We start from the raw sequence: 25,344 nt of genomic DNA on the forward strand, positions 1-25,344 counted from the left end.
ATATAATTTTTTACAGTGCAGTTGCAGGGTTTTATTTAAGTTTCAGCTCAGTAGAAGTACTTAAGTAGCTCACACTTAATTCTTGAAAATACAAATTTATCTTTTCTAACCGTGTCATGACCTACACATTCTCTCATTCATTGGTGGTCAGTTTCTGTCTCTCTTTTTTCCAGCTATCAAACCATTTGCTCAAGCTTATCTGATGCTTCTGGCTGTGGAAGCAAGGAGCTCGAGTTTGTTAGGGATTGCCAGTAAGCCACAGATAAGTTGGTTTACTCTCCAAGTACACACGGCGCTAGAGAACCTAAAAGGGCCGTTGAGATTGGCTCGTCTCAGCACAGTTCAGCATGATGAATGTTCCTTTATCAGAGGATTTGCCGAATACAAACACATTTTTACTTACTAGCTGTGAAGAGATTGGGCTGGGGTGCCGTGCTCCCCTCAGCCTATTTAAAAAAAAAAAAAAAAAAGTTAAAACAAAAGCAAAATGGAGTGCTTCTGCTTAATGACTGAAAATAAAAATTGAATCCAGAATTTTGTGAAAGGTATTCCTCCCTGGATATCTTCATAAGCGCAAGTCTGCTGCTTATGGAGCAGTGATTTATTTGACTTTAATACAAAAGATTTACATGCTCTCATTTAAGAGTATAATGAGTGTTTGTGTTCTCCAAGGCCTGCCGTGCTTTTCTGACAAGGATAGGCTCCCGTTTAAATCCCCTTCACATGTGAAAAATGAAGGATTAGCATCCAGGAGCCTCACATTTTAAACAAAGAGTGAGCAAGAGAGAGATAATGATTTTTTTCTTTGTTGTGCAATGCAGCTTGAGCAAGGTGTCGGTCAATTACGATCTTTCAAACAACGCGTCATGCTAACCAAAACACACCGCAATCCAGGCCATGGATCATTTTTCGCGATTTGCATAGACACATTTAATTTAGAATAGTGTGACCTGGTTTGCGAACATTGTCATGCACGTCAAAATATTGGCATGTTAAGAGATGATTGTTTTAGGTTAATGGTCACCCAGACTTGAAACTCTCACGCTTGAGCGCACGTCCCTGGGAACGGCGTGCCACTGGCCCCTTTCTACGCATTCGGCAATATGAAAATTTGCATTAGATACACTTAGTTGTGTTTTTTGTTGTCTGTTAATTCCAGTCTGCTGGAGAGCTCACTGACCCATGGAAGGATAAAAAGGGAAAAAAAAATAATCTCTAATCAAGTCACTGCGTGCTCTGTGGGTCAGCTGAGATCAGGCGATATGAAACCTTTTTTGCTTTTTCTTCTTCAAAAAGTACCGCATTCCCAGTCATCCATTAATTCAAGCTTCTTCTTTACCTACATTGTAGCCAATTAAAGCAATCAAGCAGTAGCGACAAACAAAAGTCAAAGCTCTGCGTTTGAAAAGAATAGCTGATGTAATCGCTCTTGGTTAAGTGTGAGATTTCAGACTGAGTCGAAATGCATGTTGTAATCACACCCACATACCGGTAAAGGAAAAGTCAGAGCCCGCTAGCAGGCCGCATTTTTTCACTAGATTGCATAACAAAATAAATGGTGTGTGTGTTCTTGCAACCTTCAAGCCAAAACAACACATTGGCCGCGTTCCATCTTTAAAGGCCTGTCAACTTTGCCAAGATTCTGTCAGGCTGCAACACACACAATGTTGCAGATACTCTTGGCTAGTCATTGTGCGATTAGTTAATACACATTGATAAGGTGTGAATTTTAAAACAAATTTTTTTTTTACTCCTGCTGGGGAATTAATTTTGAAGAAGAAGAAAAAAAAGCAGAGTAGTGACATATGTAGTGACTTAATGTACGACAATGAGGTTCAGGTTGTGCATCTGGGCGCAGCATGCTTGTAAACCATCCCATCCCTGGTTTATTACAGGCTACAGTGGTCCAGTCATGTTTTTGTTGAAGAAACCAAATACTTTTATTTAGCCCACTCCGTGGTTGGAATGTTTAAAATGCAAGTGTCAGCGAGTACCAAGAATGTGATGATAAGGTTAACTTTAGCTGAAAATGCTAAAGGAAGTCTGTATATATATATATGATGTTATAGATCGCTGGTGTATTGGGACTACATTGAATTTGATTTAAATGTGTTTTGAATTTATGGATTCTCTCGATATTGTTTAAGATTTAAATTTCCCCTAGAGAAAATCCTTATCAGGTGTGCTATGTCATCCGACTAATTGTTTGCAGTTAAAGGACTCTGAGTGTGTTATGTTATCACACCCTGATGAGGGCGTTGTAGCCGCTATGCATTGGTGTGCGGATATATGTGTATGTTTTAAAATGTTATAGTCATGAATAAATAAAATGCTTTTTGTATTTTTTTTTTTCTAAATTATCAAAGGCTGAGTGCCTTGGCCTCTTATGATTTTTGCAAGTTGAACTATCCCCCATCCAAAGAGAACCGAGATACTGACTGTATACCCCAGTAGCACTTTTTGCATATTGTGTTCTAAGAACCCATTATAATCTGTGATGCTGTCTACACTGGACGCGGCGCAACGCGACAAATCCCTGACAATAAACTGATTCCCCCGTTCTAATTCTGACGTACTTGTACTCCTCGCGCTTCTGACATGAAGAACAAATGGATTTGCAATGGTCGCTTTGTCGTGTCTGGTGTAGACATGTAGTGAAGCCTGCCAGGTTAAAAGTGAAGGTGAGGAAGAATCGGCTGATTTCGGAAAATTAGAGACGCGCTTTTGAGTGGGGCTACAGTGATGTTTATAACTTTTTCTCATATAGTATTCTGTAATATTTGTGTAATGTATGTTTTTCCTTTTTTTTTTTGACAGCTATCTCCCATGGTTTGAGATTTACTATAAGCTGCTAAATACCTTTGCAGACTACTTATCAAAAAACCAGGTAAGTTAATGGAAATCTCCAACTTCAACACTATAACAATACGCAGGATTGCGTTGTTTTTGTTGTTGCATTAAATCTGATAATTTATGAAAAATTGTTCATCAAGAAAGTTGATATATGAATTCGCATTTTTAACTACAGACTTACTTTAAAACGCAAAGTCTTCAACCTGTCTTCAAATGAGAAAAATTCAACTTCACTGTAACTTTATGAAATTCACATTAAATGTGATCATTTGAGAATGGTTTAATGAACAAATTTACACATTATCACATTTAATGCAATTGAATTAAACTGGAAAACTTTTTTAAACTTATCAAAACATTAGATAAGGTAAGGGAAGACTTGAGCAAAAAGGTAAGGGAAAAAAGTTAGCAAAGTTTTAATACATAAGAATGGTTTTATGAAATATATTTACATAAAAACTCACATTAAATGTCATTTTACATTTTATGTATATGTATATATGTATATGTATGTATGTATATATATATATATATATGTATATATGTGTGTATATATAGATATATATATATATATATATATATATATATATATATATATATATATATATAATCTCTCTTAGGTAAGTAAAGAGATGTCTTCAGTCTCTCGTTAAAATTTCAGAATGTAAACAGATCAAACAGTATCTGAAAGTTTAGTAATGCTGAACTGTAAACATTTGTAACTGTAAAAAAATGTTTCCTCTGTGAGGCCGCTTTTTCATGTGGCTGATTGCGCCTAGCCGGCCCCCCTATTGAGCAAACTGCTAATGTCACAAACAGCATCGAAATTACCCACGTTCCTGCCATCCAGCTTGTGAGCCAAAAGTGCCACTGCAAAGCAAAACTTGAGTGTTTTTTTGTTTTTTTTTTGTGCAAAGACAAAGGAGAAAGAAAAACGTCATCTATAATCCATCTCAGCGAAACAGGCACAGTTGGTTGGTTGCGCTTTGCTTTGCAGTGTTGTTGACATTTAACAGACCGAGCATCGAACAGGAAGTCAGTCCTTATGATATACGGGAAAACAAATTGTCAGGAAATACACTGTGCCAAATCGTTTTTTTTTTTTCTCTCCCTTTCTGAAAGTTTCACAGCAGTAAGAGACGAAGAAAAGTTTGAATTAGGAAAAGGGGAGGAAAATATTAAGCTAACATCAAATGAAAAACAGAGTTTGTGTGGAGCCAGCGAGTAACTGAAGTGCTCAGCGTTTCTCTATCAGTCTCTTATCATTCAGTTATGTGTAACGGAGCCGCTGAAAGAGAAGTGAAGAAGACCAAGCCTCCGCTACACAAACAAATCATGGGCTAAGTACACTGGGACTCACAGGGGTCAGGAATTAAGCCGTGAGATGCTCTGTGTCATCGACCCATTGCACTTTTTTTTTCTTTTCTTTTTTAAACCCCAAAGAAAAGTGTTTCCTCTCATTCTCGTTTGTTCATTATGTAAAGTGCATTCTTTTTTAAAATTTAAGGCATTTTGCAGATTTTCTTATTTAGTGCAACTTTCAAAGACCTTTGGCTTCACAGATTGAATGGATGCAATTCAGAATGTTTTCTTTTGGGGGGAAAAAGGTGCTGCCTGTACAAATAAGTACTTAATACAAATAAACACAGTACACATAATGCAAACACAAACAAAAGTAAAAAAAAAAAATAGAGAAAATATTTTTAAGCAGTACACATAGCGTATTGTTCATCAGTGCAACAATTTATTTCAAAATGATTTTACGAACAATTTGCGCAGAAATTTGCATTAAATGCGACAATTTAGGCAAGAATAGTTTTAGGAAATATATACACACATTTTCATTGTGTGTGACAATTTTATGTGAAAAATTGTTTATGTACTATTTATGCAGTAAATGCAACAATTTATATAAGAACCGTTTTTACAAATGATTTGCACAGACATTTGCTCTAAATGCAACAATTTATGTAAGAATGGTTTCATGAAAGATTTACTCATACATTTTAAATAGTTTTTATGTACAATTTAGACAGAAATTTTCATTAAATATGACAATTTATATAAGAACATCTTTACGAATTTGCACAGAAATTTGCAGTAAATGCAGCAATTAATGTAAGAATGGTTTCATGAAAGATTTACACATTTTTAAATGAAAATTATTTTTTGTGTACATTTTAGACAAAAAAAGCATTAAATGCAACAATTTATATTATAATGTTTTTACAAATTATTTGCACAGACTGCAATTTATGTAAGAGGGGTCTCATGAAAGTTTTACATTTAAATTTTAAATATAAGTTTTATGTACAATTTAGACAGAAATTTGCATTAAATGCGACAATTTATATAAGAACGTTTTTACGAATTTGCACAGAAATTTGCAGTAAATGCAGCAATTTATGTAAGATTGGTTTCATGAAAGATTTACACACATATTTTAAATGAAATTGTTTTAATGTACAATTTAGACGGAAATATGCATTAAATGCGACAATTTATACAAGAACGTTTCTACTAATTATTTGCACAGAAATGTGCAGTAAATGCAGCACTTTATTTAATAATGTTTTCATGATAGTTACTCATAAATTTTTAATTAAAATTGTTTTTACAATGCTACAGTTAACATAAGAACAGTTTTACAAACGGTTTATACCAAAATGTGCATTAAATGCAACGGTTTCTGTAATGGGTCTTCTTTATGAAACGTGGGCACAATAAAGAGTAATTAAAGTAAAGTAAATTGTTGCATTTAATTCAATGCAGAAATGTATACACAAATGAATTTATGAACCGTTTATATAAATTTGTTGTGCACAGTGGTTTTACAAATTGCATTTGCATTGAATGTGACTGATTATCTTTTGTTGATTATATTTTTTAACAATAATCAGATTATTTTGCCCGTGTTTGGCAGTCTTTTTTCGACATTTTACTCATTTTAACTGTCCAACAAAAGCTAAACTCTAGGACGCGTAAATGAATTCTTTGAGCAAGCAAGCATGATCGGGTTGACTTTTGGCGCTCCGTTCCGCGTGAGGCAGCGTTGACTGACGAGGAAGGACAAGAGCAATGAAGGTTTATGGCGAGGGTAAATGAAGTGTTTCCTCAGGCTGTGTTACTGACCATGCGTGTGAGCATCCAGGCTCTCGTGACAGCAGCTCACACACCCCCGCACACACATATGTACATACACACGGCCATATACGCTGCAAGCTCTGGCCACATAGCTAATCTGGGAACTTGCTTACAAGGAAAGGGCATATCTAAATATGTGCCTAACTATTCGATGTCAGACTTTGTTTTAACAGCAGCAGCATCGCTATTCTACAGCAAGTTTGAGAGGGTAAATTGCACTCTTGTCATAAAAGCTCGTAAAAGCTCAGCGTTGTAATCCTGAGGCCTGTTTTGTGGCAAAGCTTTTCTCCAATGGCTTCTTAAAGCCGCCCGCTCTGAGCAAGGACCTTTGGTTAATTACGAACAGCCAATGTTTGCCATAAATCATCCCCAGAATAATAAGCGTCTGCCGCAGCCTAGCTTACCGTCTCTTAACCTCAGGATCGCTCGTTAAATGTGTGTCAGTCAGATATATTTCTCTTCCGTAGACTGCTGTAGGAATACTTAAATCATAGAATCTCTTTGCAGTTTGCATGTTTTTTTTGTTTTTTTTTTGGTTCTCATTTAGTTGTGCATTTTTCTTGTTTGTTTGTTTTTCATATTAGCCTCTTTTCTTTTTTTTTTGTCCTCACAGGAAGATGACTTGAACAACATGTTGGAAACGCTGCACAACCACCCTGTGCCAAAGCCGAATACGCCAGTAAATCTGAGTGTGGTAGGTACTGGGGAGGAATAACGGTTTGTTTAGAAACAGAAGTGGGACCGCCGGCCTTTTGCTCTGATAAGAGACGGCTGGACAGCATTAAACCTGATGAACACTTTTGCAAATCATCAAATCCAGCAGCAACCATTGGTTAACACTGTCTTAAATAGCTGCCAGTCAATTATCTATCTATCTATCTATCTATCTATCTATCTATCTATCTATCTATCTATCTATCTATCTATCTATCTATCTATCTATCTATCTATCTATCTATCTATCTATCTATCTATCTATCTATCTATCTGTCTGTCTGTCTGTCTGTCTGTCTGTCTGTCTGTCTGTCTATCTGTCTATATCTATCTATCTGTCCATCCGTCCATCCATCCAATTTCTATATGTCAATATTTTGCCGATCCGTCCATCCATCCAATTTCTATATGTCAATATTTTGCCGTCTATGTCAGTTTTTTTTCCCCAGTCTCTGTCTGTCTATATGTATGTCTATATGTTTGATCTCTCCATCTAATCCGAGTATATTCTTTCCTTCATTTTTGCAAGAGCAACCACTTACATTTTGCCTATGGGCAAATAGTGCAAGATCCAGGAAGCAGACAGTCGGTGAGTGGGGGGAGAGAGTGTGCTGAAGGGAAAGGGATGAAAAGAGAGAGAGAGAGAGAGAATGGGGCAGTTCTGAAATTTGGAGCCGTTGGCCTAATCGCATGGGAGACAGCTTTCCAATTTTGCCAAATAATCCATCTCTATTCTTTTTATAAAATATGGCAAAAACCCATCCTGGGTCTTGTCAGTTCTTTTTTTTCTTGTCTGGAAAACAATCAAACTTGCTAAATGATTCATGCTCTTCCATGCTGCTGAATTCTCTTTTCAAATATCAAACATTTTTTTTTTTTTTTTTTTTTTTTTTTTTTTTTTAAAGCAAAAGGCAGTTATGCTCAAGAAATCTCATTGATGCTCTGCCCATTAGCCTACATTAAAAAAAAAACACCCTTGAATATCTGCTCAACAGTATTGTGTTTAAACATCATGCTGTGATATTTTTTTCAAGCTATAACACTTTGAAATCATGTTCTGACTGTATTCCTAGAATGTTGTATATGTATAATAAATATGTATTTTGAAGCTTTATTAAGACACCTCAGAGCAAAATATTCAATGTGCGTGTGTACATATATGTCCCAAAAAAACATTTATTTATCACATTATATTAAATACAATAAGTTGACATCACTAGATATTAAGCTTGCTATTACTCAGCATCAGTTATCAAGAATTTGACCTTAGCCTGCAATCTAAAAGCCCATCAGGTCATCCGAAGGGGTTTCTTGGAGTTGCCCGTACCGTCTTCCAGTCGGTGGTGGGTTCACTAATCACCGTTATGTTCTGCTTTAACATCTCTGAAGTTAAAATGATTAGCAGAATGAAAAATTTGGGAATTTGGGAAAGAGGGTCTTGGTGATGGGAGAGGTTTGAATCAGCACTGTGTTGGGGAGTAATGTTTCAATCAGACGTGTGTGTGTGTGTGTGTGCTGAGGAGTGGTGTTGGGTGCAGGGTCTGGGATTCTGATCACACTACAGGGAGCAGCAGGCAGAGCGTGGTGATAACAAGCGCTCTGATAATGTGTGATTTTTATAAACACGGCTGCAAAGTGTTGGCCACCGCCAGCTGGAACTGTAGTCCACGACATGGAGGGCAGTCAGCTGCTCGGTATGGGAAAATAAACACATGTCAGCACATGAAGAGGAGAACTTGGTCACTCTGCTTTATTGATATCTTCAAACTGTTTACATTCGTACGATTATCGCAAAAGTACTCTGGACACACACATAGAGCCCAGATAAATTGTTTTGACATTGCACAGCACTTGCTCGAGTCATGTGATCACAGCGTCCAAGATAAATATTTGACATCTTTTGAGTATTAGAGGATGCTAGTTGCACTTGCATTTGTTTGTGGAACATACGCGAAGGCAGCAAAAGTTGAACCTATGTGTTGAGCAACAGATGGGTACTCTTTATGCATGACGAATCGCGGCCCAGCATTGGGAAAGAGCGGAGCGCGCCACACATGCAAACAAAAAGTGCCAAAGTTAGCAGGCAGCGTGGGATCTTTGCTTCGGAGCCTCTTTGATCCAGACATTAAACTTGCTCGCCTGTTCAAACGTACGCCTGGCAGACCCCTCTGATACTGTCAGAACAGAGCAGTTGGCTTTTGTACCTTAATAAAGACATTCTCTCCGATGCGGGGAGCCTCCTCCGGTAGTGTCCACAGGGGATCGGCGTTTGTTGACTTCATGTATCCGTATCTGTTGTCTGTATGTATGATGTTAACAAGCTTAGACACAGTTCAGGCCAATCGTGGTTTATTTATTGGTTGTGGAACAGACAGTAAGTTAAAGTGTCTATAAACACTAAATACTGGATGGTTCCAAATTGGTGACCTTTTCTTCATCTTTTCTTGTCTGTTTTCTGCAGCATTCATACTTCATTGCTCCTGACATTAATGGACTCCCCACCATACCTGAAAGTGTGAGTATGTTTAACCCAGTCAACAATACAGAGGCCCCAAAAATAAAGCCACAGTATGAATGTCATTGCACTTCATATTAAATCAAGTGACTATGAGAAAAACGAAACATGAAGCAAAGCATGAAGCAAAAAATAAAACGAACCAAAACATGAAATGAAATGAAACAAAGCAAAAAAAATTACATAAACCCCTGGTTTAACAGACAAGGCTTAAGCCTAGTCCCAGACTAAAATTAATGTTTAAGCTGTTTTTAAAATATGTCAGTAATGTTTTTTTTCCCCAAAGCACATTTATAAAAGCTACTTAAATGTTCTTATTGAACTAAGGCCTAATCCTTAAAGGGATAGTTCACCCAAAAATGAAAATTCTGTCAGTAATTACTCACCCTCATGTTGTTCCAACCCCGTAAGACTTTCGTAAGTCTTTCAGGTGCATCACACACATGACCAGCGTCGGCCAATAGTGAGCCTACGTTCTGATGTACAACCCAGAAGCGCTGCGCTGTTACACTATGTCAACTCACTCAGAGGCCCACACAGAAGAAAATGAATAGTTGAATAAAGTCGTTATTTTTGGGGGGTTTTGCGCAAAAACGTATTCTCGTCGCTTGATAAACTTATGGTTGAGCCACTGTAGTCACTTGGACTATTTTAACTATGTCTTTACTAACTTTCTGGGCTGGCAAGTTTCAATAACATAGAAGTTTATGAAGGAGTGAGACAGCTCAAAAATATCTTAAATTGTGTTCCGAAGATGAACGAAAGTCTTACGGGTTTGGAACAACATGAGGGTGAGTAATTACTGACAGAATTTTCATTTTTGGGTGAACTAACCCTTTAAACTAAGCCCCTGTCTGAAACCAGGCCTAAAAATATCTAATGCAATTACATTCATACATTTTTAGGTGTGATGTGGTGTCCAATCTTAATCGACATAATTTTTCTCCTCCTAGAGAAATTTAACTGAGTACTTTGTAGCAGTGGATGTGAACAACATGTTGCACCTCTACGCCAGCATGCTGCATGAGCGACGCATCATCATTACCTCAAGCAAGCTTAGCACTGTGAGTTTCTGCTGTTGTTCTCATTTACACATCAGACAGCTTTCTTCTTACTTCTTAAATATTATATATGTGTTTTTTATACAATTAGGTATTTTGGGAACAATTGCATGTAAAGAAATGTTTTATCGTATATGTTTCCAATTAACATGATGTGCGATGGAATCATTTGTTGTATGTTTTTCCCCCACCCCCCACAAGACTTGAAACCTTTCTCAAGGTGGAAGATGCAGAATCATAGACTGTATTATGTATTATCTTGGGCTGGGCATCGTCAACTACCTCATGCACATCATAATAAAAGAGTTATGTAGATGACCTGTTTCTCCTTAATTGAACTTTAGATAAAACGTAAAAAAAAAAAATATTGCACACTGATTCAGCTCTCACTGTTTTGCCATTTTGGGTATTTCTCTGGGCTTATGCTCAGTCAAGTCTTTTAGCTTTAAATTATCACTTATTGGATCCTTGACTCTTTCACATATTTTCTTTCTGGCTCTTCTTGCCTGAAAAAGGGAGTGGGCGCTTATCGCATGGGGGCGGACGATGGTCCAAACTTTCACGACAGTTGGAGAAGCGGCGAGTGATGTCATTCGCTCCCTATCTCGCTCCGATTCCCCCCTAGAGCATCTGCGGTGCGCTCGCCGACAGTGCCGGAAACAAGGGCCTCCCCTTGGACCCTCTCTGGCTCCGGAGGAGGCTGTCGGAATGACCCTATCCACAGAGTATTTCACTCCTCCGGGCTGCCGCCTTCATTCCGTGTGCTCACTGACACGAGGGGTTAGAATGTGCAAATCATTAGTCTCTTGGGAAAATATTTTTTTTTTTTTTACTATCTCATAACAAGATTTACTGTTTTGCAGAATGGGAGCATGAGCGACCTTGAGTTTATGAAACTAATATGCCAAAAAAGTTACTACGAAGACTAGTGATATTAAGGTTCCACCTCAGCGAAGACTTTCATCATCTCAAATCCGGAAACCATCCGTCTTCTTCTCTAGAGCTTTGGGAGTTCCAAGCAACTATAGGAAGACACACACAGCCAATTTTGCCAAAATTTCATAGACGCAAATGCAGACATATGGCCAATTTCTGAAATGTTCTGAGAGGGCATATGGCAGTGTCCAGGGTGTGGTCAGCCTACCGCTACCGTTTCTCTAGCCAGCCAACGGGATAAAGAAAGAGAAGGAAAGAGGAAGAGAGGGAATCCATTATGCATGCTGCCAGCGGACCCTGAGTGTTCGGGCCCCCAGTGAACCTGCTGTGTCAGTCTAGCAGAACATGGCCGCACACTTGCCTGTATTGGAAAGCAAAGGAATAAATCATGATCTAACAACAATGCATCAGTTGACTTATTGCTGTTTTGTGACCAGAGGTAAGGAGTACCACTGTTTTAAAACCATGTCGCAGGCTCCGGGAGGCAGCCGCCCATGCAGTCTTGTCATATGCCAGTATAATTGTGCTGCATCAGGATCCCTCTAACTAGTCAACTGGGAGGCCCTGGCGCGTTTCATCTGCGAGACCCCCTCGGCCGGCCCCGAGTCTTGACAGCCGCCTTCTCATCATGCTGTCAGTGGTATGCTAACAAGACCCGATCCTGTCTTGGCCTGTGGTGCTAGCCACTGAGGTTCCTTTCGGCCTCACACTCTCCGCTTTTTTACTCTCTACTCAGCAATGCCGTCTTATTTTCATTCCTTCTTCAAGCATCTCTCTTACCACACCTTTAATAGACATTTTATCTTCCTCCGGCACTTCCTGTTCTCTTCTTTGTGATATTGTGTTGCAGTGGGAGGTGGATTAGTGGTGTTTGGCGCCCTGCGCCCTACCTCTACCTTTTCTTTTTTTAATGCCACCGCCTTGTTAGCGATACACCTGTGTCGGCGCCCCGCTTGGAGCCGTGCGTTTGTCAACAGGAGGGGAGAGCGAGGCTTGGTAATTGGGAAACAAGGAGAGGGCCAGGGGAGAGAAGTCTCGCAGGTAGCAGAAGTCAGCGCAGACTGCGGCGCTGTCACCCTTGTCAGGGGGAATCGCACCTCTAGTCTCCAGTCTGCCCCAATCACAGATTCCACTGTGAGCTTTGTTGTGCTTATCAAAGAACGGGACCTTTTTTTTGTTTTTTTTTGGTCTTTGTCTATTCTTGGAGAAGTTGCCATGGATATTTTTGAATCCCATCTTCTCCCTAGATGTAGGGAATATGTTCGTCAACTTGTTTACATAGACAGGGTTCACTGGAAAGGTGTTACAAAGCATATCTTTATACTTCATCTGTGGAATATATCTCAGCAAGGCAAAATGGTACAAATGTACTCCTAGAGATGAGTGTGAATGTGGTTTGATTGTGAAGTGAGAGTTATATGACTGTCACCTGATTGGGCAAATCCAGAGTTCGCTGAGCAAAATCCTTCTATTTCCTTTCCTGAAAGGTGCAGATCTATTTCTAGGTCTTCTAGCACGCTACTTATCAGTATAAATTGTTATATGGTTAGTCTTTCATCTTTTGCCTCGTCATCTTTTTAACAAACAGGGTAATTACTGAATTTGTTAACGAATCAGTGCATCCTTGAGTGTCATGATTTTTTATGTAATATCAAAGGATAGGGTCACATATACAATAGAGTTTGGATCTGACATGGGGAGATAACATTTCAGTTTTGACCAAGCGATGATCAGCTTGAAATATAAGCCTATCACTAGTAAATTGCGTGATCATTTCATTTATTTTTGGCATATATTTTAGATAAAACTGATGTTGCATATTTGTTCATTTTCATGTTAAAACCTTTCTTCATAAAAGGACAGTGTCATGTGTACTTTGGAAATCTTTATAATGGCATCATTGGTTTTTGGGGGTCTATTGTATTTCCAAAGCCAGATCCCTTTGTATAATCTGCTCTATGGTTGGTCTCCATAGAGAAGACCCCCACTTAACACGTCCCCAGCACGCTCATTATCGCTAACGGCAGCGGTAGCTCACAGGTCTCGGCAGGATGCAGCCCCGCATCCAAACAAACCGTAATCCAGCATTTGTTCTTGCGGATGACTTTTTCATTCAAAGGAATATCAAGCATACCTTGCCTTTTGTGGCCATTTGGCTTTCTTTTTATTTGGCATTTCTTTATTTATTAATTATTCATAAGACCGCCAAATATTTTATTAGGTGCAGCACTCCAGCAGTGCATTGTGGGTACAACTGGAGATTCAATGGCATCGATACAGTTATTCTGAACTTTCTCTTTAATTGTCACAGAAAGGAGGTCACGACTGACTTTCTTGCAGGATCATGAGTGCTTTATGATGAATCCCTCGGTTGTGAGCAAAACAACTTTTGTGGGAAAAATATCAAGAGTTAATTTGTTTTTGAATTCCACCTTTTAATGTTTATCTAGGTTTTGCCACCTCCTTTTTGTGCCCTCGTCTTTGAAAGAAGACGGCACGGCTTTACTTTCAAGTCGAGAATAAATCAAGCCAATTGGGCTTGTCTGTGGACATTGTTGAATTAATTGGAATACGCCATTAGGCTTTCTTACCCATCTCTGCATGGTACGGAAGGGTTCCCCTCTAAGAAACTAGATGGCAGTCTGTTCGCAGTCAAAGAAAAGTGTTTCTTTGCAGTGCAATGACCTCTCAGCATGATTCATTTATTGGACCTTGAGAAATAGGATCTCGAACAGAGCGGGTCTCAAAGCTTTGATATCAACCAAACTTCAATTGGTGAGAAATGCCATAAATATTCATTGCTTTCTTCTAAATTGCCTGAACAAAATTAGATCTGTCACAACTAAAGCCTTTTCGTTCTTTTCAGAGTACTGCACAACAAATTTGCATATGTTATAATGCATGGCACTAAATTACTGTTAATTAAAGCTGGACTATTTCTTGACTCGATAGGTCACGTCTTATCTGGAGCGGTTGCGTTCGAACACAATGTCACAGAATTCAATGCACAACAACAACAACACGCAACCAGCCTTACACCTCGCGCACAGTTGAATACAGACGGGATTCCGGATTTAAACTGATCTTTTTGAAGCGAGCTGTTGTGCCACCGCCAAGCTTGGTTGGTTTCAGTGGTCAATTGTGATATTGTGTGTCAGTGAGCAGGGGGGTCTCTTGATACTTCGGAGCCATGGTTCACACACATTACTGGAAGCTCCAATTGTCAAGACCCCTTCTTCCAGCCCCTACTCCCCGTGGTATTCCAACAGCTCACAGTCTCTCTTGGCTAACTCATGTTTCATTCTTTGGCAATTTGCCCTAATGAAGTCCCAGAGGAGCCTTCAGACCTCTGTTCTTTTTCCATATTTAATCATGTTATTTTAATCTGGAAGATGAGGAAGCTCTGGCGTGTGCGCGTGTGCCACACAGGTCATTACAACTGCTAGGTAGCCATGAGGGGGAATCAGGGTGTGGTGAGGGGTCACTTGGGTGTTCACTCATTAAACATCCACACCAGCGATATAATTAAGTGTTTGCTTCTTGTAGAGTCAGATACTGTGTGCATGTGTATAACAGTAATAAAGCATCATTAATTTTGCATCGGTCCTGGAGACGCTACACATTTGACACCTTGTGTGTATTTTTAGTCCCTTGATTGATGCCCCGAATTTGGATTTGAACCTGTGCTGTTAACATCAGAAAACCAAAAAAAAGCCCATTTAATCAGCTTGTGATGTTTAGATAAAAAGAATAACTATACAGCCTGCTCTCTTGGCCCGCAATAAACGCAATCCCCTGTAGTGTGATGGGGTATTCATTGATGAGCCCGTCACATGAAGAAGCTCACGTCTTTTTTTCTTTTTCTTTTTTTTGTCGTAGTTAACTGCATGCGTGCAAGGGTCCACCGCCATGCTCTACCCTATGCACTGGCAGCACATCTTCATTCCTGTACTTCCTCCTCACCTGCTGGATTACTGCTGGTAAGAGCTCATCTGCACACTTAAACACACAAATGTCTCATTTGTATCTCACTCAAGCTTGGGCTGTCGCTTTTTGAGCTTTAGAGCTGTATGATTTTTATGCTTTAGGCCTTTTCGATTGAAGTTAGACTTGTACGTCATAAGCAAATCTTGACAGTACCCATGGAATCCAAGTTTTGTGCACTGATTGGGGAAAATGTGTGCAGTTCTGTGGATTGCATTGGAAGCTGATATTACTGCATTCTATGTCGAAACCATTATCATCTTAAGCCAAAATATTTAATAATGAGCATGCAATAGGCAGCAGGAACATTTGGCAGTCAGGTCTGTGAACATTTTTGTTTCTTTCTGCCTAATGACAGATATAGCCAATATGTATTGAATTGTCAAAAAAAATTGACATATAGATAGATAAATAAAAAGATATCTGTCCAGATTAATTAAATATCTGTCTACAGTCTAGCTGTCTATATATCTGTCTGTCAATAATCTGTCTATGTCTATAATCTGTCTGTCTGATTATCTGTCTATTATCTGTCTGTCTGTCTGTTTCTCTCTTTCTGTCTGTCTGCCTGTGACTATCTATCTATGTGTCTGTCTGTCTGACTATTTATCTGTCTGTCTGTGACTGTCTGTTTTTGACTATCTGTGTGTGTGTCTGTCTGTCTGTCTATCTGTCTGTCTGTGACTATCTGTGTGTCTGTCTGTCTGTCTTTCTGTGACTATATCTGTGTGTGTGTCTGTCTGTGACTATCTATCTGTTTGTCTGTCTGTCTGTGACTATCTAACTATCTATCTGTGTGTCTGTCTGTCTGTCTGTCTGTCTGTCTGTGACTATCTGTGTCTGTCTGTGACTATCTGTGTCTGTCTGTGACTATCTGTCTGTCTGTATCTATCTACCTGTCTGTCTGTCTATCTATCTATCTATCTATCTATCTATCTATCTATCTATCTATCTATCTATCTATCTATCTATCTATCTATCTATCTATCTATCAGACTATCTATCAGTCTGTCTGTCTGTCTGTGTCTGTCTGTGACTATCTATCTATCTGTCTGTCTGTCTGTCTGTATACAAAATAGTTTTTTTTAATAATTTTCGTTTACACAATATTTCACTTAATTTGAAAAGGTCAGATTTCTGATAATCGGCCAAGCAGGTACAGTCTCCAAATTCGTCCAAACTTTAGGCAATTAATTGGCCTGGCCGATATACTCCATCAGTAAAATAGAGTTTCTGAACATGCAATACTTCCTTCTGAAATACCCCTCATCCTAATAAATATCTTTCACCATATCTGGGATCTCAAAGGGTTTATGAAGGACATGATTTATTAGCACTAATGCCACCACGCCAAGTCCAGCATGCAATCTACTTTTCTTTTTCTTTTTTTACCCATCAGAAACATATATACGGGTTGAGAGGCAGGCTGATTTCCGTATGCCGACTGTGGGCTGAATCCGTGACCACACTCTTAACTTACAGCCCTGCTGTATAGCTACCAGAACACCCTATACCCTTAAATTGACAGACTTGTGCTGCCATGCTTGACACTAGAAACTATTTGTGGTCGAATAATACAACATTGATATAAATGCAGCTTTAAGAGTTGCACCGTTTTCCACTCCAGGGCCGACATCCGAGGAGATTTATCATATTTTAGCGATCTAATTATACAAAAAAAGAGCATTATCATATTATAAGGCTGTGCAATCGCTCATAATGAACGCTATTAGAAATGATGGGAATTAGGCTGTCATAACAAAGTTACACTCATGGACAACAATGACGTGACAGGGCTCACCCCGTGCATGTGCGTGCGTGTCTGCGTGTCAGCATGCCTGCATGTCAGTTAAATCTATGGCCTTAACAGATGCAGTGAGGGAGACTGCAGCTTATTAGCCACATAACCTGATTGAGCGAGCACTGTAGCGGCTACCCAAACCTATCTAATTACACGGCCCTGCCTTGCCCCGCTCTGCACCGAGACTCAAAAGTGACGCTCGCCAATTACACTAATCACCTTCACTGCTCAAACGCACTCGTTCCGGGAAACGGCCGAGGATGCCATTAAAGTTTAGCTCCTGATGCATGCTGCGTCAAAGATATGTCAATTTACGGTGGTCCTCGTTTATTATTATTCCGTTCGAAATTGTTGGCCTGGTGTTGTATTTGTTCTGTAATATGTACGGCTGCGTTTTCTAATATTTTTACGTTGTATCTGCATTGCGTTGGAAAGAAAACAATGCATTTCTTGAATTATGACTATTTTTAAAATGCAATAAAGCTGTTTTCATGTTGCTAATGACTGCGTTTTGTCTCTGTTCCCAGTGCGCCCATGCCATATCTGGTCGGAGTTCATCTCAGCCTTTTAGAGGTACGTCACATAAATCTTCCGTCAGCAGCCGTTCATCATCCTTAAAGTGTTTTCACGTGAAGTTTGATCAGAAGCACACCAGTCAATATTACATAAACCATCATTATTTGCTTTTTATTTTTCACACCGGGTCATTTAAAACCAACCGCTCTTCTGGATTCCAACCATCTGAGATGCTAATAACGCCCATCTACTTTGATGCATCATCACCGAGCGCCGAGAAACCTACAAAAATTGACACATTGTTTTTTTGCTTTTCATCTCCCGGGGCGCCCAAGAGAAATGAAAGAGCCGGTGAAACGGCGGAGAAACAAAGAGATGGTGCGTTCGGTTATTGAGAAATGGCATGTTGGTTGGAGGTAGACCTATAGCTTCATGCGCAGATCTGATAGCGCTGACAGTCGCGCCAGTGCTGGTGTTTATCACACGTTCGCCCGCTGACAGTCCCCCTCCCTCCCCAATCCGGCTGCACGTAATTAGACCAAATCAGCACATGGGCCGCCGTAGCAGCGACTGTCAAAAATGACAAACCAGAAATTTTTTACACACTTGGCTGTTTCCCCCACCTGCACTGGAGGAATAATTATTGGATTTGTCGCCACTACCGTGACTACCATTGTGTGGAAGCATTACGCCGCTCAACACGGTGCTTCATTCAACATGCCTGAATAGTTTTATTATTTGATTAGGTGTTATATATTATTAGTTGAAAATAGTTGCAAATGTTTCAAATATATTTATACATATGAAGAGTTCAGATGCAAAAGCCTCTAAATGCCATCTGAAATTTTCTTATAGAATGATCATTTTTATCAAGCTTGTATATTTAAGTTCAGTAATTTCACTTAAATGACGATTAATAGGTAATCTTCATTGCCATTTGAGTGAAATTATTGAATTTAAATATACGAGCTTGATAAAAAGGATCATTCTATAAGAAAATTTCAGATGGCACTTAGAGGCTTTTGCATCTGAACTCCTCATATATACATACACGTATATATAAAATGTATTTTTAACATTTGATCTACTGCTTTAACTTTTTAATGTGTCATTTATTCACAAACAACGTTCCAGTTGTACTAAATGATTTCTTTTTAAATTGTGTTGATATTGATTTAAATATTTTGACTCTCAACCAAGAATGATTCTGTGAGTCTTTGTAGGTAGTTTTTTTTTTTTAAAGAACATAATTTAAAAGCTTCATGTGGTTTCATTTATGATAATCCAGTGTTTGCATTGTTCATTTAATCTATTTAAATCTTTCCTGCTTCCGTCTTTATGTGGAGGTTTTGATATCATTGAAGAAAAAAAGAAAAATATATGTTATGTTCTCTATAATTAATACTGTGAAACTACATTTACAGTTTATGTTAATCATTCACAATTTTGTTGCAAAAAGTTTATACACATTTTTAAAATAAACTACTGTTTATTTATCACATTATAAAGTCATTAAAACGGTCACAGGAAATGGGAATAGTCAAGACGGTGTGTAACAAAGTGTGTTGCATTTCCAGAGAGTAAAGGGCAGGTCCCTGGAGGATGTGGTCATTCTGAACGTGGACACAAACACACTGGAAAGCCCCACAGACGATCTGCACAAGCTGCCCAGTGACGTGGTGAGTGTCCCACAACAACACACACGCTTACCTACAAATCTAAATGAGGACTCACCTTAGACTTCTGTTGTTTTTATATATATACACGTTTATAATTATTACAGTCTAACCTCAAAGCTTCCAAAAAATATTTGTATTTGTATATTATTTTTGAAGCCTTGTTTCAATGGAGCCTAATGTCCCTAAAAGGAGGCTTTGTCAAATGGTGTGTGTATATCTATATCTATATCTCTATCTCTATCTCTATCTCTGTCTCTATCTCTATCTCTATATATATATCCAGAGTAGAGATAAGTAACTAGCTTTTATATATAACTTACTTATAAAAACATAAACATTTAATATAAATATTTTATATATTTATTTTAAGAATTATTTTTACTTTTGAGGATGTCTCTAAAGGGTAAGTTTCCCCTAATTTTACTAAGTTCTGGGAACAATGTTGTCCCTAAAGTAACAAAAGTAAACCCACCTATACACACACACACACACACACACACTTACATTACCGTTCTCCGTTCTCTACCGTTTTCTTTTGTTCTAATCACACTGTTTCAAATTCACAAACACACACACAAATATGATTGCCATTTTCTCCCATTCTCTTTTTCGTCCACCTGCACATTTAAACAAACAGTCTCTTTCTGGTCAGAGGAACACACCTCTGTCCTCATCATTAGCAGACGCAGCCGTGAATCCCCAAAAACCACTCTCTGCAAACTTGCCCTGTGACGTTAAACGTCCGTCGCAATTCGCCAGCCATCTCTGTGAATTTCAAACTCCTGCCTTCATCTCTCTTTTTTTCTCTCTTTTTCTTCCCCTTTCTCTCTGCCCAGTGGCACATCTCGCTAGAAGTCCTGGATTTTCTGTAGGCGCAGGGAAGAAGGGGGCCAATTATTAGATCCTGCTTTTCTGCCACATGCCAGCGCTTTCTCTCTTTAATTAATGTTTAGGTGGCACGGTCAGTGCAACAGGGGAAGTGCATCCAGCGTCAGGGTCAGAAACACGTCTGTCATCTGTCCTTTTGAACATAAAGAAACGTGTGTTTTTGTTTTGTTTTGTTTTTTTCTCCTCTCGCGTTCTCTTTTTCTGTCCCACTGGGGGGGGTGTTTTAACACTCCTATATGACTCGGTGGATCCCGCTGCTGTCTGTCCAAGCAGAAAAAGCCAGCCTGTTCTGTTATGCCATCTCAGCACTGGCATCCCATTTGTAAATTAAATTGCAAACCGAGAGCGTCGTATAAAAAAAGAGTCGGGTCTTTTGAAACTGACGGAGGGGAAAGAAAAAACCTCTTTGTCTTCGTAGCGTGATAAATTAAGTGGCAGCTTCATGTTTGCTTTGATCCTCTCACGCAATTTTTCATTGACTAATGATAGAACGTATTCTGCATATCATGTTAAATTACCCCACCTGAATGTAAATGTCACCTACAATAATATATTTATCACCGCAAAAATTCATTTTTCTCTTCCTCTGGTTATCATACCTTTGGGGATATTAAAATTCATAACTCAAGGAATACGTTTAAATTGAGCAAACGCTCTGGGTTTATTCCCCCCCCCCTCCCCCCCCTTCCATCTTAAATAGTCTGTCACATGGCGAAAGTGCCTCGCAATTTGGTGTTTAAAAAGGGCCAATCGATGGAATTTAATTGAATCAATTAATTTGATTCACTTTTTTACTTTCATTATTTAAATACACATTTATTCAGAGATTTTAGCATTTCTGGCCTCTAAAAAAAATCAATGCATTTTACAACTATAAAGCAAAATAGAATATAACTGACCCTGGAGCGTTTCTTTTTTTCTTTTCTTTCCTCACAAGTCTTTTATTGATTTAAGCCGAACCTTTTGAGAATCATCTAATTAAGTGTTTGAAGGCTTTTTTTACCATGTGGGCTTTATTATTCGGAGAGTCTGACCACTAGAGCCGCTCTCAGACGGGTCAGGGGTGACAGTTGTCCTGAATTACTTGGCCCTTTTTTCAGACGGGACCCTATGCTGTGCTCACCGCTGTCTGTCACTTAATGGCAGTTTTTCCCAATTTCACACATAATATTTTAGATTTATTGACTATTAGAAATGCTACCACGCCAGTAGCGATTCCGTTCTGCACAAACCAACGGATTTTACAAATAGAGATAATAATTGCAGCGGCTCAGAAAGGATGTGGCGAACGCTTGAGAATGATTTCAAACATGCCTTTTTATTGGAAACATCAGATGGGACGGGGTTGAAAGTCCACGGATTGTGTTTTTTGGGTTGCAGTTTTAATCACCACACTTTTCGAAAGTGTCACACGAGGGTTCAAAATAAATTTAGCGCAACTTTTTTATTTTGTAAAATGTGTGAAAATGAGATTAAAACGTCTGTATTGACTTTTTGATCCACCATGTATATAAACATTAAAATAAAGATCACTTTGATGTCTTTTTAGTGTAACTCTTCGTGCTAACTTTATTATTTCTAACTAGATTTTCTTTGTTTTAGAAGGTGTTTGTCGCTGAAGTTTTTCTAGTTCCATCAAAAACTGAATTTATAAATATTTAGGAGATTTTAATGATGGGTGGTTGTAGATTCTGCAAAAGGAAAAAGAAAGAAAATAAATTATGTTAAAAGGAGAGTTTGCTCTCTCACAAATAAATGAAGGTGTTTTCCTTCTTAAACATTGTGAAACTGTTGCTTTTTTTATTTTATTCAATTATAATTGGATTTGGTAGCGGGGTATGGGGGGTGTTTACTTGTGCAGTCATTAAAACGATCTAAAAATAGAAAATTATGAATCCATTGTGCTACCAAACAGCGCTGCAATCTTATTTGGATGCGATTCTCTCTGCTCACAGGTGCTGTATCAATCCTGAGACTGTTTTGATAAAATATTCCTTTTGACTTTATTACTTTTGTTCAAGTTACGCCAGATCTATTGTTTACTTTTCCAGTTTCTCTGTCTTTGCTGCTCGTGTCATTCCGGTTGTCTCCCTTTTCGTCTCTTCCACACAACTTATATTTGTACTTCCTGCGTTTGATCGTTTACGTTCTCAATCAACAGCAAAAATTCAAGTTTGCACACCCACCTCGTGTATATTAAGCTACCAAATGAAGGTTAACAAATTAATCAGAGAGAGTGCAATATCCGCGCGCCTCCTCTGAGATCACCCGGCATGGTGTTTAATTGGGATTCGAGAGAAAACAAAAACAAGCACTACATCAGCTGACACACCAAACAATTACTGTTCGGGGAAAGTGGGAATGTTGCGTTCTTCAGCGCTCGTTCTATTTCAGGGCATCGCAAATCAAGCCCATTCAGGACCCTCTTAAAGGATCAGTTCTTCGTGGCGTAGTGTGCGGGACAGGGCAGACCAGGTGGGGCTCATTTCCGCCCTGAGTGGACTAATGCAGTGTCCAGCCCTCAAGGCACCGCCATTATTGGTCTGTTGATGAACAATAACTGTACTTGATTGGCGCTTTTTGCTTGAGAAATCAAATGCAGATGTCTTAAAAAGCAAAGGTTTACTTTCACATTTACATAAAAAAATGTCTGGTCTTTTTTAGTGTTTGAATGCATATTTTCGTTTTTAACAAACTTGCATTACATCTTCCACATACCAAAATCGAATAACTTGTGCATTCAGCATGCTTCTGTTAGCATATAAACTAGCAGTGATTGATGGAGTAATTTGCTTTGTGAATGCTAACTAGTGAATACTATTGAGTGGTCATTTGTATTGGTGTTTCTTTCAGTTCGGTACTTGCTTATTTATTTTTAACTGTGTGATAAATATAAAAAAAAAATTGTTTTACCATATTTTATTTTATTTATGTTTGATAAAAGCTTATTTTAAGTTATATTTTGTATTTATTTATTAAATGTATGCTGCGTTTTAAGAAAAATACACTAACCTTGCGTTTTGTTAGTAATCTTTAAGCATTTTTTATGTTTGATGATGATTGTTTTATTAGTTTTACATTTAAGTTATACTTTTTATTTATTTATTTATTTATTTTAAATGTATTCAGTGTATTAAGAAAGACACTTAACTTTGTAAGCTTTGTTTGTTTGAAAATAGTTTTATTATTTTTATATTAAGTTATATAATTTCAATTAATTAATTAATTAACATAATTATTATTTTACTTAATGTATTCTGTGTTAAGAACAAGACACTAACCTGCGTTTCCTTTAGCATTACGGTTGAAATACACTTTGTCTTTGTGTTTTTCTGAAAGGATGTGAATTCAGTCCGCGTGTACATTTACTTTTCAGCCTATTGCACATCAAAAGAAAGCAGAAGATTTTCATATCTATTTCTTTTTTCTTTGTAGTCCTCTAATTGCCTCCCAACGGCTTTCCATCCCTGGACAGAATCCTTAACAAAACATATTTTTCCCTCTGTCTTAAAAAAAGTATTTCAGCCATACTCCAAAACGGTCACAATGTAGCCTGACAATATTGTGAGCTGATTTATTTATTTACATGTCTAGATTAACTTTGTAAATGGTCATTTAATTTTTTATTTCTTTATTTTAACTTATATTTATCATAATCATTTATAAATTAATTGTATCATCATACAGGCTCGAGAGCTGAGCTGTATATATGTATGTATGTGTATATATATATATATATATATATATATATATATATATATATATATTTAAAAGAAATCTCTAAATATCCAGTCAGGTTGTAAAATCCATCAGATCTCCATTTATAAACCTGGAAAAAGTGTAAAATATATGCGTGAGGACATGACTGTGTGTAGCGCCTGTCTGCGGCTTGTCCAGTTCAATGAATTAAAATCCCTTGACCATAAACAGCTCAGCTCTCGAGGAGAGACCGGCGTTTGTGTGTGTGTGTGTGTGTGTGTGTGTGTGTGTGTGTGTGTGCGCGTGCAAAAGCGTCTCAGAAGTGGTGTTCTGTTGAAACTCGCGGTGTATAATAGAAGCCCACCACAGAGCAGATCTCCATGGTATCATCCTTTAGAGCAGGAGACAGTGATGCACCTGCTAATTATCATCTCCAGCTGGTGAGTTAAATGGAGATCTGTTTTCAGGGCCACCTCTGACCCTGTGCTCTTTACTTGACGCACTTCAAACCCTGTTGGGGAGTCCATGCAGTAGACTTTAATGAGGCCCTGTGTTTGCCCTCGACGGGCTCAGCGAGTCGGAGGCTGCACTTTCATCCTCAGCCATCCTCGCTTGATGTAAATTGAAAAGATCACAGCTATGGGGAGAAGACCTATAGTGGAAAGGCCTCTCTGCATAGATTATGAATATCATAACTCAACATAAGTCATCTCCCCCCAACACCCCCCACCCCCCCCCACACACACACACATACCCCCCCCAACACCCCACCCTAGCTACCCACCTCCTACAATACCATAGTTATAATTGGACCCAATGGGGGACTCTCCCTTTGATCAGATTATAGGCTGAATGACTTTACACTAAAAAATGTCACTGCCAAATAGGTTTATCACCTGTAGAGCTAAGCTCCCCTCTGATGCCCCACCCGCTCACATCTCGTTAACGTTACTCAAAGTATAGACGTTAATTAGTCTGACTGATCAATTATTGGCCAAGCTTGTGCCGCCCAGTTATTAAATTGAAGTGTATCACCAGCATTATCTGTGAACGTGATTTATGAATTGAGTATTAACAGAGGAAAAAATGCATTGTAGTTAATTGTATCATCATACAGGCTATATATATATATATATATATATATATATAGCCTGTATAAAAATAAAATAAAAACTGTAATTGGCGCAGGCTGATAGGTCCATTGTCATCTTCGTACGATCACATAATTACCGCATGGCACAAGCTAATTGGCCTTTGCTGATCCTGCAGCCAATGAGATTTCTTGCTCAACATTAAAATAGTCTGGTTCAGTGTTTGCTGTAAGATAGTTCACTATCAGAATTCATCTGAGACCCTCCACCTCCCCCAGCTCCAACTTCCTAGATCTGCGTCCTCCATCAGAGTTCATCTGAGATCCTCCACCTCCCCCAGCTCCAACTGCCTAGATCTGCGTCCTCCATCAGAGTTCATCTGAAACCCTCCACCTCCCCCAGCTCCACCTGCCTAGATCTGCGTCCTCCATCAGAGTTAATCTGAAACCCTCCACCTCCCCCA

At 38.6% G+C, this 25,344-nt stretch overlaps 1 protein-coding gene across 2 annotated transcripts in view; it reads left to right on the forward strand.

Annotated features, from left to right (window-relative positions):
- The window catches only part of dennd1b (DENN/MADD domain containing 1B), a 91,529-nt gene that overhangs the window by 37,782 nt on the left and 28,403 nt on the right, over nt 1-25,344 (forward strand). The window contains exons 6-13 of one of the 2 annotated variants that reach the window (XM_082139828.1): nt 2,818-2,887; nt 6,611-6,691; nt 7,241-7,300; nt 9,173-9,226; nt 10,180-10,290; nt 15,103-15,203; nt 17,536-17,581; nt 19,102-19,203. In XM_082139828.1, the coding sequence (XP_081995954.1) occupies nt 2,818-2,887; nt 6,611-6,691; nt 7,241-7,300; nt 9,173-9,226; nt 10,180-10,290; nt 15,103-15,203; nt 17,536-17,581; nt 19,102-19,203 (625 nt within the window). The remainder of the gene's footprint in view (nt 1-2,817; nt 2,888-6,610; nt 6,692-7,240; nt 7,301-9,172; nt 9,227-10,179; nt 10,291-15,102; nt 15,204-17,535; nt 17,582-19,101; nt 19,204-25,344) is intronic. The other variant, XM_082139829.1, reaches the window with a different exon arrangement.

The sequence above is a fragment of the Leuciscus leuciscus genome, assembly GCF_965113295.1.
Source record: "Leuciscus leuciscus genome assembly, chromosome: 15".
NCBI lineage: Eukaryota > Metazoa > Chordata > Actinopteri > Cypriniformes > Leuciscidae > Leuciscus > Leuciscus leuciscus.